Below are 13292 nucleotides of genomic sequence, written 5' to 3'. Positions count from 1 at the left end.
GTATATATATCTCAGAGGCAGAACTTTTAATCCAAGGCAGGATGCCTTGCTATGCACCCACTCCACACTAACTTTTGTAAGAAAGGTATGAATAAAATAGATAATTAGAAAGCTAAAAGTCATATCCAACTAGACCACAAAATACTAATGTGTATATTGCTTAAAAAAAAAAGAACAAAACTTAACAACTTTGAAGTTATGTTAACAAAGAAGGGATCACCTTACATCTTAAAGGAATGGGCTTTATAACAGAAGACAGCCCCCTTTTTAATAGGAATTAGGTACATATGGAATGTAATTAGGTACATATGGAAACATACATTGTAGACTTTTTATGAAATTCAGTAAATTTCTTCTGCACTTTGAGATGCTCTTAGCAAATCACTTCATCTGAGCCTTCGCTTCCTCATCTCTGAGATGAAGGGTTGGACATCATTTAGCCCCAATATCCCATGGAATCTTATATGCTTTTAAAAATCTAGTATGTACAATTAGTGAAAACATAAGAAAAGATTAGGCAGGTTTTTCACATATGACTTTCTGCTATTGAGCACTTTTTCAGAGACATCCAGTTGACAAGAAGCATAGGAAACAGAAGATTCCATTGTGTTTTTCATTATTGATTATAAGGAAGCATTTGCCTCAGTAGAGAAAAGCATAGTTTCCATCAAGGTATTCCTAAACATACATCAAGATCATGCAAGATTTTTTGATGGATGTTGACTACTGAGATATTCTATTGATTGATGTTGTGAAAAACACCAAAGAGAGAGAAATAGGCTCACAAAAGATTTTCTCTAGAACCACTCAGAGGGTCCTTCACAAAGTCCAAAGAGAAATGATTACCCGGAGACAACAAGCTTCCCTCAGTGCTACTGTTTGGGGCGCTTTGGGAAATTATACCCATAGCCTAAGAATTTGTTTTAGAAAATGGTCATGTGGCACACCAGTATGGTGTCCTGAAAAAAATCAAAACACTAAACCTGGGCTTACCTGGGAAAAAAATTCACAAATCTGACATTGGGCTTAAAATTATATAAGGAATGATAAAATGCTATTAAAATATATAAAAGGAATGACAAATATTCTAAGTAATGTATGAAGGAAAAACAAATAACATGGTATTCTCAACCATCAGTTGATTAATGGAGCTATGACTGGTAAACAGAAAAAAAATATCTTGTACATTAGTGAATGAGTAATGCTCAGGATAAAGTCGATATTTTATTTATTTTTTCTTCAAGAAGCTTAAATTTTACTGGAGAAAAACAATCATCTATACAGATAAGTATGTACAAGATAGATACAGAAAATACACAATACATTTATAGGTGCTAATAAATTGAGGATCCCCAAAGACTTCAAATCTTTAGCTGAGCTTTAAATAGATCCAGGAATCCCAAGAGGAAAAGATGAGGAAGAACTCCCCAGTTTTGAGGTGGGAAGGAGTGAATCTGTACGAAACACAGGTTGGAGAGAGAAAATGTTGTGTACAGGGAATAGAAAATAGTTCACTTTTGGCTAGAATGTTGAATGAGGGGAAGTAATGGGAAATAAGTCTGGAAAAAGAGGTTGGAGACAGATTGTTGAGGGTAAAGCCAACATTTTAGCAGACTGTTTTAGCGCAAGAGTTTTATATGTAATATATGTCATTGTCCAAAAATAATTCTCAGGCTCTGGACACAATTCCCAATTCTTTTTACATTACTAATACTTGCCAAAAACTCCAATATCTCAGTAGACTTTTAATTTACTTCCTCTTAAGCAGGAGTGCGCTTTACTAAACACCATTCTTTTCCCCCTCTTTGAAGCATTTTCAACATCAAGTTTAAAAACAAGTATACGAGATCACGTTGCTCCTGTTTTCTCAATATAGATGTCATCTCTCTCCTTACGCTTGACATCCTTACCTTGTACTTTTCTTTTGCTTAAATTTTTTTCTCTAACATTTGATACTGACATCTAGAATGGCAGAAATATTCTTGTTTTGGAATAAGAGACCTTTAATTTCTCTTCTAAGCCAAGAGCAATGTGAACGGTGTAGCTGTGGTCCAGGATGTTAATCTCACACTCCTTGTCTTCAGGGAATGCAAATCTATCTATATTAGGGCAAAGTAAGACTAAGAAGTTCCCCAGCCCAAAGCATGACAGGAGACCTGCTCTCCAAATTCATATGGCTCAACTCAGGCCTGTTTGACTTCAGACACATTCCTCCCTTGCATTCTTTCAGCTAGTCATTCTGCCACAGCCCCTCTATAATTTCTATAGACTTTGGCAATGGAAGATCATAGATGGGTTTCACCTGAAAGCCCAAAATAATATCAATGAGCCATAAAGACCTGCAGTTGCTATGTTTTCCCAGTTTTTACACATTTCCATTTGGGGAATTTTTTTTTTCTTGTTGGTAACTTGGAAGTGCAACCTTAAAAATAGAATCTCAATTTGGGCACTGGCTATGTAACAGCACTTGAAAAGAGATTTAGGGGGGGGAAGGGAATTTGCCTGAACCTTAAGAATACATCAAGCTCTTAAGGAAGTAGATTGTGCCATGTTTGAAGATGCAGAGATAATCACAGTGCTGGGAACCGTCTTGTAGAGAGGAGGAAGCCAAACAACGAGAGGAAAGCTGCATACGCTCCTGATTTCGCACAGGAAGCTCACCGCACCTCCTGCCAAAGTGAGATAAGGAAAATCCCATGGCCTATTCTGGACAAGGCCACTGTTATCAACGTTAGCTTTACTCTGTCTTCTCCATGCTCCTCGGCTCTCTCCCTTTCCTAATGAGTTTAGACCTCCTACCTCCATTTGCATACAGCATGCCAAGTACAATAGCGTGGGGGTATTTATAACTATTGAAAGGAAAAAAATTTCCGGGGTAAGAGTGTACTACATGTCATCTCTGGAGACTGCCCTGGGGTTGAAACAAATTAGTTTTAGCTAAAGACTGATATAAATAAATGAAAATTAAGAAACTGATATGCATAAAACTCATGAAAATAGGACCATGTGAATGACATATCAGTTATGGAACTCTAATTTGGAGACCTCTGGCAGACTATGTCATTTTGGTTGGATTTTTGCTTTTCTTGTAAAACATGGGGAAAATGCCATCTTTCATAAATGTGGCACTACTGACCTACTCTCAGTAGGGGAGATACTTGATTTTTTTTTTCTATTAGTGGTTGGGAATTGGATGAACCATCCATAATCTTTCCCAGTGACTTAAAAAAAAAATCCTTACCTTCCATCTTAGAATCAATACTGTGTATCAGTTTCAAGGCAGAAGAGCTGCGCAGTGGAGATTTGGCTCATCCAGGGTTACACAGTTAGGAAGTGTCTGAGGCCAAGTTTGAACCCAGGACCTCTCATCTGTAGGTCTTGATTAGTGATCAGTAAGGATAGGGCGTGGTGGACCGAGTGCTAGATTTGGGGTTGGAATACCTGGTTTGGACTTCTTGCTCTGATGGTTATTAGATGTTTAAGACTGGGAAAGCCGCTTAAATTCTCTAAGCCTGAGTTTCTCATCTTTTCAACTGGGAGAACATTACTGATACTATCCACATTTTTGTTGTGAGGAAAAGTCTTCATAATCCTTAAAGCACTACAGAAATGGAAGATGTTATTATCTTTTTTTTTTTTTTTTTTTATTGAGAAGCACCAGGTGTAGTGAACAGAGAGGCTTTAACACTAGTACCCTGAGCAGATTACGCAATCTCTCAATGCTCTAAGGTAGAGAGAGGTGTCAAGCACTCTACTCACAACGCTCTTGAGTTATGGCCAGAACCAGAATAAAATGCAATTGGGAAACATTTAACCAAATGAATAAAACCAAAATCAAACATAGGAAACATTACGTTTTAAAATGACACCAATAGGCAGCCAGCAGCAAATCTTTACATCCAGATGAGTCATGACCTCCATTTCTATTTGAGTTTCAAAGTATCAATCTAGGGAAATCTTGGTACCAACCTATCCTGGTAGAAAATTTCTTTATCTGAGAATTTCCCCTCCCAAGGAAAGCTCTATCTAGGCCCTATCTCCTATTAGTATCATTATCACTAACAAGACATGCTGTTTGGGAGATATGCAATGATCTGTGACCCATGGGGGACTCTGTCACATCTGCGTATGGATATCCTCTTTCTTCAAGGTTGACCTCAAGTAGCAAATGTTCCATGACACCTTTCCTGATCCTTCTCCCTAGAAATGAACCTTTACTCTTTCAACCTCCTGGGTTACCCTGCCTAACTTCTCCTATTCATTTCATTCTGGTCTAGCTGTTATAGCTCTATATTCTGCAAAGCTCTCTCACCATTTATTAGTTTGTAAGCTCCTTGAGTTAAGCTGGTAACGAGCCCTTCTCAGGTTCTCTTGACTGAGCTGCTTCCTGGGTAATACAGAAACTGCCAGGATTCAACTCCTGAAAACCAAGGAATACTTGTAACTTTCCTACGTAAGCATTTTCCCACTAAATTCCTGACTTACTTGAGTTAGGGTGAAAGAAAGAATAAGAAAATCTCCTGGAGAAATCAGTCTTCTGAGAGCTCTATGTTATGTAAAATGTGAATAAATTTACTATGAGTGATAATAACTCAGATTTAGATAGTGCTTTAGTATTTATAACATTTTGTCTTTTTCTTAAAACCCTCCTTTCTGTCTTAGAATCAATACTTTATTGGTTCTAAGGCAGAAGAATGGTAAGGACTAGGAAATGGGAGTTAAAGGACTTGCCCAGGATCATGCAGCTAGGAAGGTTTAAGGCCAGATTTGAACCTAGGACCTCCCATCTTCAGTCCTGACTGTCTCTCTCTCTCTCTCTCTCTCTCTCTCTCTCTCTCTCTCTCTCTCTCTGGAGCCACTTAGCTGTCATGTTCGGTTGTTAGTAATTTTTTCAGGCTTTTTGTGATCCCATTTGGGGTTTTCTTGACAAAGATACTGGAGTGGTTTGCCATTTTCTTCTTCAGCTCATTTTACAGGTGAGGAAACTGAGGCAAATAAGGTTAAATGACTTGCCCAAAGCCACACAGCCAGTAAGTGAGTCAGGTCAGATTTGAATTCAGGAAAATGATTCTTCTTGACTCTAGACCTGATACTCTATTCACTGCTCCACCTCGCTATCCAACATATTATCTTTATAACAGCCTTATGAGGTCCATATTATTGCCATTTTACAAGTGAAAAACTGAAGATCTAAGCTTTTAAAACACTTGTCCATGGCCACAGAGCTAACCAATATCTGAGACAAGATACTGAGTCCTTCCAATTCCACGTCAAACGGAACCTACAATGCTACTTTGCCTCCAACATAAATCTGACCTCTATAATTTGACTCTGTAAATATGTAGTACCTTTTCCAGCATGTACATGCTTAAAAAAAAATCAATCTGACTACTCTGGATTAGCATATTGGTAGATAAAAGAATAAAATTGACATCCTTATTTTTAAAACACAAATGATTAATTGTTCCAGTCTAGTAGACAAGGCCCATAGCTTTCCTATAATTAACTATATGTTAATGGAGGGAAAAGTTTGGAAAACTTTGCACTTGAGAATGATGAATAAGATAGTAAAGGGGGCAGCAGTTAGCCCAATAGACAAAGCACCAGTCCTGGAATCAGGAGGACCTGGGTTCAAATTTGGACTTAGACATTTCCTAGCTAGGTGAAAAGAAATTAACTATACAAAGAATTTTGGGGAAACCAAGGAGAATTAGAAGCCAGCACCTTCTTGTGTTTGTTTGTTTGTTTGTTTAGCACTTAAGAAAGAGAAAATATTCTAAATTTTTACTTAAGTATATCATTTATGGGCTTATATTAAATATTTGGGCTCATAGTAAGTGAATTAAATTAATGGGTTGAATTTAAATACCAAAGAATTGTTCATAGTGTTATCTCAGAATTTAAGGAAATCTATTCGTTATATATACATTTAATTATAGAGTAGCTATATATGATAGGCTATGCCAACAGATAAATACAATTGTTAAGAGAACAAGAGTTAGTAAGATTAAACAAGATTTAAGGAAACATTTCCCAACAATTAGAGCTATCCAAAGACTGACTAACTTTATGATGTAATTTGTCCTCCAATGGAGGACTCTAAACTAAGCCTGCATATACACTTATCTAGGACTTTTTAGGGGCAATTATTGTCTAGAAACAGATTAGACGGAAAAGACCCTTATGGTTCTTCCAGCCCTGAAATCTTGTGATTCTGTGATAATCTCATAAAAATATATGGCTGCAAGTTGTAAACAGGATAGAGCCTGGTCATGATAGAAGTCATTATTATGCCTATCTTGTGGATGACCTGTCTTTGTTGGTACAACCCTATTTTATATATTCCATCTGAAAACCAAAAACAAAATAAAAGTGTGTCCTTTTGGCATTGAAGACCCCACGACTTGCAGAGAATATGATGATAGCTCACTATATTTCATTCTAAATAATTGTCTGTATAAAGGTGCCAAGGACTGGAACTGGGGGCCCATCATGTTTGATCAACCATCTGTTGAGGATTTGTTGGAGGATATGGAGAAGAATCACACCGAATGAAAAAGTAAAGAATGGTTGCAATCTGCACTGGTTTTTTTTGAGGGGAGTACCCACACTAACAAGATTATAGGTGTGTCAAAGTAATTAAGAACCTGATCTCATTCTATCCCAAGTAGTATTTTTCTTAAATTCCCAAAAGATCTCAATGTCATCCTTGAATAAACAACTAAACATCAATTTCCTCTCCTGTAAGATGAGGAGTTTGCACTAGTTGACTTTTAAGATCCTTTTTGGCTCTAATTCTCTGATCTTATGGTCTACAGTCCTAGGTGACATGGGATCCACCCATTTTTGTTGATCATATGTTACAAAGGATTTGCCCATTTTTGTGGTTCAGTCATTTTTCAGTTGTGTCTGACTCTTCATGATCCCATTTGGAGTCTTCTTGGCTGAGATACTGGAGTGGTTTGCCATTTCCTTCCTCAGCTCATTTTACAGATGAGCAACATGAGGCAAACAGGATTAAGAGACTTGCCTAAGATCACCCAGCTAGTAAGTATCTATGGCCAAATTTGAATTCAGGATCATGACCCTGACTTGAGGACTGGCACTTTATCCACAGTACCACCTAGCTGCCCTGATCCTCCCAATACTGCAAATGCAAACCCAGCCAGAGTTTCTTCCTCCATAGGAAAACCTTGATTTCTTTTGTATTCAGTCTAGTTATAAGATCCCTAAAGATACTGGCATCCAACAAGGGGTTAATGACTACATGTTAGAGTGAGGACTCCTTTCAGGTATGAGTTGAATTTGTTAACTGCTGCTGTCTCTTCCAGCTTCAAAGTTCTTGGATTCAGTGAGAAAAAAATAGCCTAAATGCTCCATCATTATGCTTTAAGGAAAAGATGCACTTTAGATGAAAGAGAACTCTTTGATCACCACAAACCTGTTGATCCCCATGCTGAAGAGTTTTCCTAATGAAAAACTTTTAATGCTAAATTGTAGACTTTTTAAAATTTATTACATTCTGATGGACATCTTTGCTTGGTGTGCCAGGGAAGGCTGGGCAATAGAAACGAAGAATCTTTCACTTGCCTCTGTATTTACTTTCTTTGGGGTCTTGTTTTCTCAAGTGTGCATTATTTCTGACACAGTTTGGGTAAAAATACCCTAAAATGAGGCTAATCTATTTTATATAGTCTCATCTTGAATGCATTGCTACAAGAAGTCCCTTTAAAGGAAGTCTGGAGAATATCCAGAAAAGCCCAAGATAGAGAACAATTTCCATTTTTTTTTTTTCTCCTTTAGATGCTGAGAAACTGTTTTGAAAACTCTGCTTTATCTCCTGAATGGGATTTTACAGCACGCGCTAAAGTGATTAGAATCTGTTTGTAAGAATATTGAATCATTTCAAGTCAGGAAACAAAAGGTTACAACAGTAGTAAAGATCAAATCAAGGCTGTAAAATGTCCTTTAAAAAAAGGAGAAAGAACAAACTACCCATTGGAACCTTGCCAGAAGGCCAGACTGTGAGTGGTTCACGGGACTACGGCATGCTGGCCAATTGAAGAGTTATGATATAAACATTTCTTTGCTACTGTGGATATCATGTCAGAATGCTGAAGATAATGTATTGGAGCCATCAGATTAATAGAATTTATAAGAAATCGTCTCCCCCCTCATTTCTTGAAAAATAAATAAAGCAATATATATACTCTGTTCGTGGGCTGGTAGTGGTGGGGAAGAACTGTGGAGGCTGTGGAGGTGGAGAGAAAATTTAGGGAGGGGAGCAGGGCTAGAATAAACCCTATTACTTTTTGCTCTAAGCAAAAGTTCTGGGACTTCAGGGTGATCAGTATAAGAATTGGGTTTGTACTGTAGAATCTTGAGTGGTGACTTCTACCTTTAATAGTGAAGGTAAGACAGTAAGTTTTCTGGATGAAGCTGGGGAGTTTAGGGTGTTTTTAAGGACTGACATTTTTGGTTCCATTCTTTGGACAATGGTGGAGGTGACCATGGGTCCTGACCCACCTCTGTTTAGACAAGAGCCTTTCGTGTTCTTCTTGGCATGCACTGTTTCCTGCTCCAGTCAACCTTACAGCCCATTCAGACTCAGAATAAGATCCTGACTCCCCCAACCCTTCCTTCCTTCCTCCTCCTTTTTTGCTCTTCTGTTTGATTCTATCCTAATCTTTAACAGTCCCAAGGATTTACTTTTATCCTCTCAAAATCTGAGCCATTTCCAGTGTGTCTTTCATCAAGTGTGGGTGATGTTTAGACTGCAAGAGTGTAGGTCTGAATCTCAAAACACAAGGACCAACACATTATTTCCCAGTGCTTTGGAAAAAAGGTGGGGGGGAGCCCTGGATACAGGATTAGAAGATTCGAGTTTGGAATCTGGCTCTGACATTTATTATTTGAGAGACCAAGAACAAATCACAACATCTGTAAGTCTTAGTTTCTTCATTTGTAAAATGGGGATGAAAGAGAATTTACTGAATTGCAAGAAGATCAAATGAACTAACACATAAAAAACATGTAAACCTTAGAGTGCTATATAAATGCTATCATGATGATAATATCCAAGTCCTAAACTATCTCTGAAGATAAAAAAGTAGCTTATTCACTCATGTTATGGTAATAATGGAAACCCCACCATTTGAAAAATAGAACCAATGCACCCAGGATTGGCCTATTTCCATGAGACAGGTTTGGGCAAATTCCCATCATGGGTCATTAGAATGGCATTATTGCTTCTTCTCCTTATTCCATGAATAGAGAAGGCATAAAGGCTACCCCATAAGTCATTGGGAGGACATCCAATTGCCTCTCCCCTCACCAAATTGATCCATGATTTCATCAATATTATACAGATATTGCACAGAAACGCACAGAAAATGTCTTCACTTAGAAAAGGCACATTAGAATCACTGTTCTCTAGCTCAGGACTCCAGACTTGCCTATGTGGCTTCCAGTACTTTCTGTGGTAATACAGTTACTGATTTAGAGTAGAACTGAGGAGGAAATGAGGAGGAAAAATAATGAATCGAGTAAGCATGTTACTGATAGTGGAATTTCCAAAATTCCCAAGAAAGTGAATGATATGAGCTGTGGTTTGATTCATGGTGAAAGAAGTGGTAGCCCCCTGGTAGCTCTCTAGAAACCTCACAACCTCCCTCTTCCTAGTTCTTTTTACAGAGGGCAAATGTTATAAACATTGCCTATGGGATTGGTTTGCCAGGGTACCATCAATCCTAAGCCTTCTCAACATGATGCTGAAAGAAAGAGGAGAAAATTGAATTCCAAGAAAATAGACTCTGCATCATTAAGCAGGAGCGTCCTAGGAGGGACAAAGCAAGTTAACTGCCCAGAAAGATGGGAAGCGAGTTAGTTGTCTATATATGGATATTCGATTATTTCCCTGAATGAAACCAGGCTTCTTCCTCATGGACAGTTTACAGAAAAAGGCAGTCACATATTCCTCCTGAGAAACCTGCCTGCTTCAGAGCTCTGGAGCTTTGTAATCACACAATCACTTATCTCAGGCCTGCTGAAAGTTAGGAATGAATGACTATTTGATAACCTCCAACCTATTCCACAAACACAAGGGCTATGAAATCTCTATTAGTGTGACAGAAGTTGATGAAATAAAAGGACATCTTCTAGGTGTTTAGACAAACTCATCACAACAGTTTCTATTTGACAAAGTGATAAAAATGGGGAATTTCAATATATATCTATATATATACATATATGCAGTGATGCTGATGTGGGGGGAAATATCTTCTGTCTTGACGCTTAGCAATAGTTTTCTAATTGCTAAATGTTAGTTATCAAACATTAAACCCATGATTGCTACAGGTTCTTTAATTTAATTCAATAACAAAGATTTACAGCTCACATATTATATATAAAGAGTAAAAGTATAATATATAATTACAATTTCACTGGGATATAAGTAAGAGACTCATAGGAGAAAAAACAGAGAACAGTACAAGAAAATAAATGTTTAGCTGTTTGATATAAACAATAAATGCAATAGGAGGTCAAATGTTAAAGAGAGAAATCATCGTGGGTCTGAGTAATTAATAAGGAAGGACTTCCTGGAAGAAGTGGGACTTGAATACATTCTCTTACACACCAGCCTGCTCCAGTGGCCGAAATTTCCATTTTAATTACTTTAGGTGAAAATACAATTTCTAGAAACCTCTCACTGTCTGTCAGAATGTATGCATGCTACATGATACAGTTAACCTACTAGGATAGTTTAGTTGATAAGTTCAGGTAGCTAGAGGACGTAGGACAGAGATGAGGTTAGTTTTGATAGGACTTTGGGGAGAGGATGGGATATAACACTAAGCCTAGGTGGACATTGAAGAAGGAACCTTAGATATCTGGGAACGGAATGAATCTAAGAGCTGAGGACGAAGGCTGAGTGGAGTACATGAGAAGAGAGACTGGAAGAACAAAAATAAATTTCCTCTATGTTACAGTTTTGGGCAGTGAGGGGGCACAATGGATAAATCATTTGGGCTGGAATCAGGAAGAGCCATCTTCCTGAGTTCAAATCCAACCCCAGACCCTTACTAGCCCCAGACCCTTACTAGCTGTGTGACCCTGGGCATATTACTTAACTCTGTTTGCCTCAGTTCCTCATCCGTAAAATGAGCTGGAGAAGAAAATGGCACATTTTGCCCCCCGAAAGCCCTCAAATTGTATCATGAAGAGTTGGACACAACTGAAACGATCCAACAACAGCATGTCACAATTCTGTCTATGGTCAGTTTGGATTTTTGGATTAGTGAGGCTACAAAAGAGGCTCTAAGACAAGATCCTTTTGTTTTTGTCTGATCACCTCCTTTGGCAGTCTGGGGAAGCCTAGGGACCCCTTCTCTGGAGAATGTTTTTAAATGTCTATGGTAAAATACAAGGACTACAATGGAAATCAAAAGTTAGTAAAACTTAAAATGTAATCTTTTCCCAATCTACATTCATAGACTCCCTAAAATCTACCTCATTGGTCTCTGGATTCCAGGTTAAGAATGTCTGCCATAAGAGCAAGCTGACCACTGAATGATTTCTCCAGAGTCCACTAGTTATACAAGCCATGGCTGATGGATTGGCATTTAAAATACTCATGGAGCTTACCATGAGATTCCTGGAGAATGCAAATACTTCAGGAAGCTTCTCATCAATATCTTGGCAGTCTTGACCTATCGTGAAACAGCTCCAAGTGTTAGGGAACCATATCATCTATCAAGCATGACAACAGGACAGACCAACACCAACACCAAGAAGATGGATTCAGCAAAAATAATCAGTGAGACATCAATGCGTTAATTGTAGCAGAGGCCACCTATATGCTGTTAACAAACTCCTTGTTGTATGCAGCCAAGGATCCAGAGAAAAAGTATGGCCATCAAAACCAATGTTTGTAGTGTGCCTTGCACATAGGAGATATTTAATACATGCCTGTTGAATTGAAATGTCAAACACAGGGGCAATTGGGCGACTCCATAGTTTGAGAATCAGGTTTGGAGATGGTTGGTTTTGGGTTCAAATCTGCTCAGACACTTTCTAGTTGAGCAAGTCAAACCCATATTGCCCAGCTCTTACTGCTCTTTTGTTTTAGAACCAATACACACAGTATTGATTCTACAATGGAAGGTAAAAGTTAAAAATAAAAAAGAAATGTCAAATACATAGCTCTGATGCTAGGATGCAAAGAGATTATTATAGAAAATTAAAGCAAAGATTTGTAAAGTAATATGTAGGGATGTAAACTCAGTGGAAATTGGAGGTATTAATATGTTTGGGGATTGATTCTTGGACTCCATTTGGACATTCTTCTATTATCTACTTAAAGATGGTTTTTCTCTGCTCCATAACTATTTCTGCAACTCCATTACTACAAAATGCCCAAGTTTGACTTTGGCACAAATCTTCTATGTCCCGTGAAGAATGATGTTAATTCTATCCTCATTCTGAACAAGAAGGGAATTCCATCAGGATGACAGCAAATGCCTACCTTATTGTGTGCCTAAAAATGAACAACATGGCCTATGAAGCATAGAGAATGAATGAATGAATGAGCATTTACCAAGTGCTTACTATGTGAAAAGCATATGAAGAAAGTCAAATCTGTGGCCAGAAAATGGAAAAGGAGATAAGACTGGAAAGACAGAGTGGTAGCAGATTGGGAGTAGGGGTGTAGGTATTGAATGTTAAGTTAAGAAGTCTGACTGGTATTCAGTAGATAACAGGAAGCCATTATTGAATTGTTTTGCATGAGGAAGGCAATTCCAGTAGCGGTGGGAAAGTAACATGAAGAAATTTAATAGGGGAAGTAATAGTGATAAATTCAGGGAAACAATACTAGTCTGGGTCTGATATGACAATGTCATGATTACTCACTTCATTCACACCATTACATTGTATGTGCCTGGACCCCGGCACCAGCATGAGAACTCTCATATCCTGCAGTCACTAAACAAGGAGAGGACACCCAGAGGCGAGATTTCTTAATGCTCCACTTTGCTATGTCTCCTTCTGCTTCCCTGCACTCACTCCATTTTTTTCCATTTCCATTTCCATTTTTTTTCTTCTGGCTCAATGTTCTCTACACTCAATGATAATGCCAAAAAATGGACAGGTTCTACTTTTGGCAAACATTAAATGTCAACTACCTTCCTATTTCCTCTTGTCTATAAATGCCCTTTGCAGATGATCCCAATGCACTTTCTAATTCAGCTAAGACCAGGAGCATCTCTGGGCCCCTCAAAGTATCCCCAACACCT

General features: G+C 38.1%; 1 protein-coding gene across 1 annotated transcript in view; it reads right to left on the bottom strand.

The window, feature by feature from the left end:
* Positions 1 to 13292, bottom strand: part of FLT1 (fms related receptor tyrosine kinase 1) — a 205990-nt gene that overhangs the window by 111988 nt on the left and 80710 nt on the right. Inside the window, exon 11 of the mRNA XM_044668966.1 lies at positions 2520 to 2669. Within this exon, the coding sequence (XP_044524901.1) occupies positions 2520 to 2669 (150 nt within the window). The remainder of the gene's footprint in view (positions 1 to 2519; positions 2670 to 13292) is intronic.

The sequence above is a fragment of the Gracilinanus agilis genome, chromosome 3, assembly GCF_016433145.1.
Source record: "Gracilinanus agilis isolate LMUSP501 chromosome 3, AgileGrace, whole genome shotgun sequence".
NCBI classification, from domain to species: domain Eukaryota; kingdom Metazoa; phylum Chordata; class Mammalia; order Didelphimorphia; family Didelphidae; genus Gracilinanus; species Gracilinanus agilis.
Note: the sequence above shows the minus strand (reverse complement) of the source record. Positions and strands in the feature narration are given on the sequence as shown.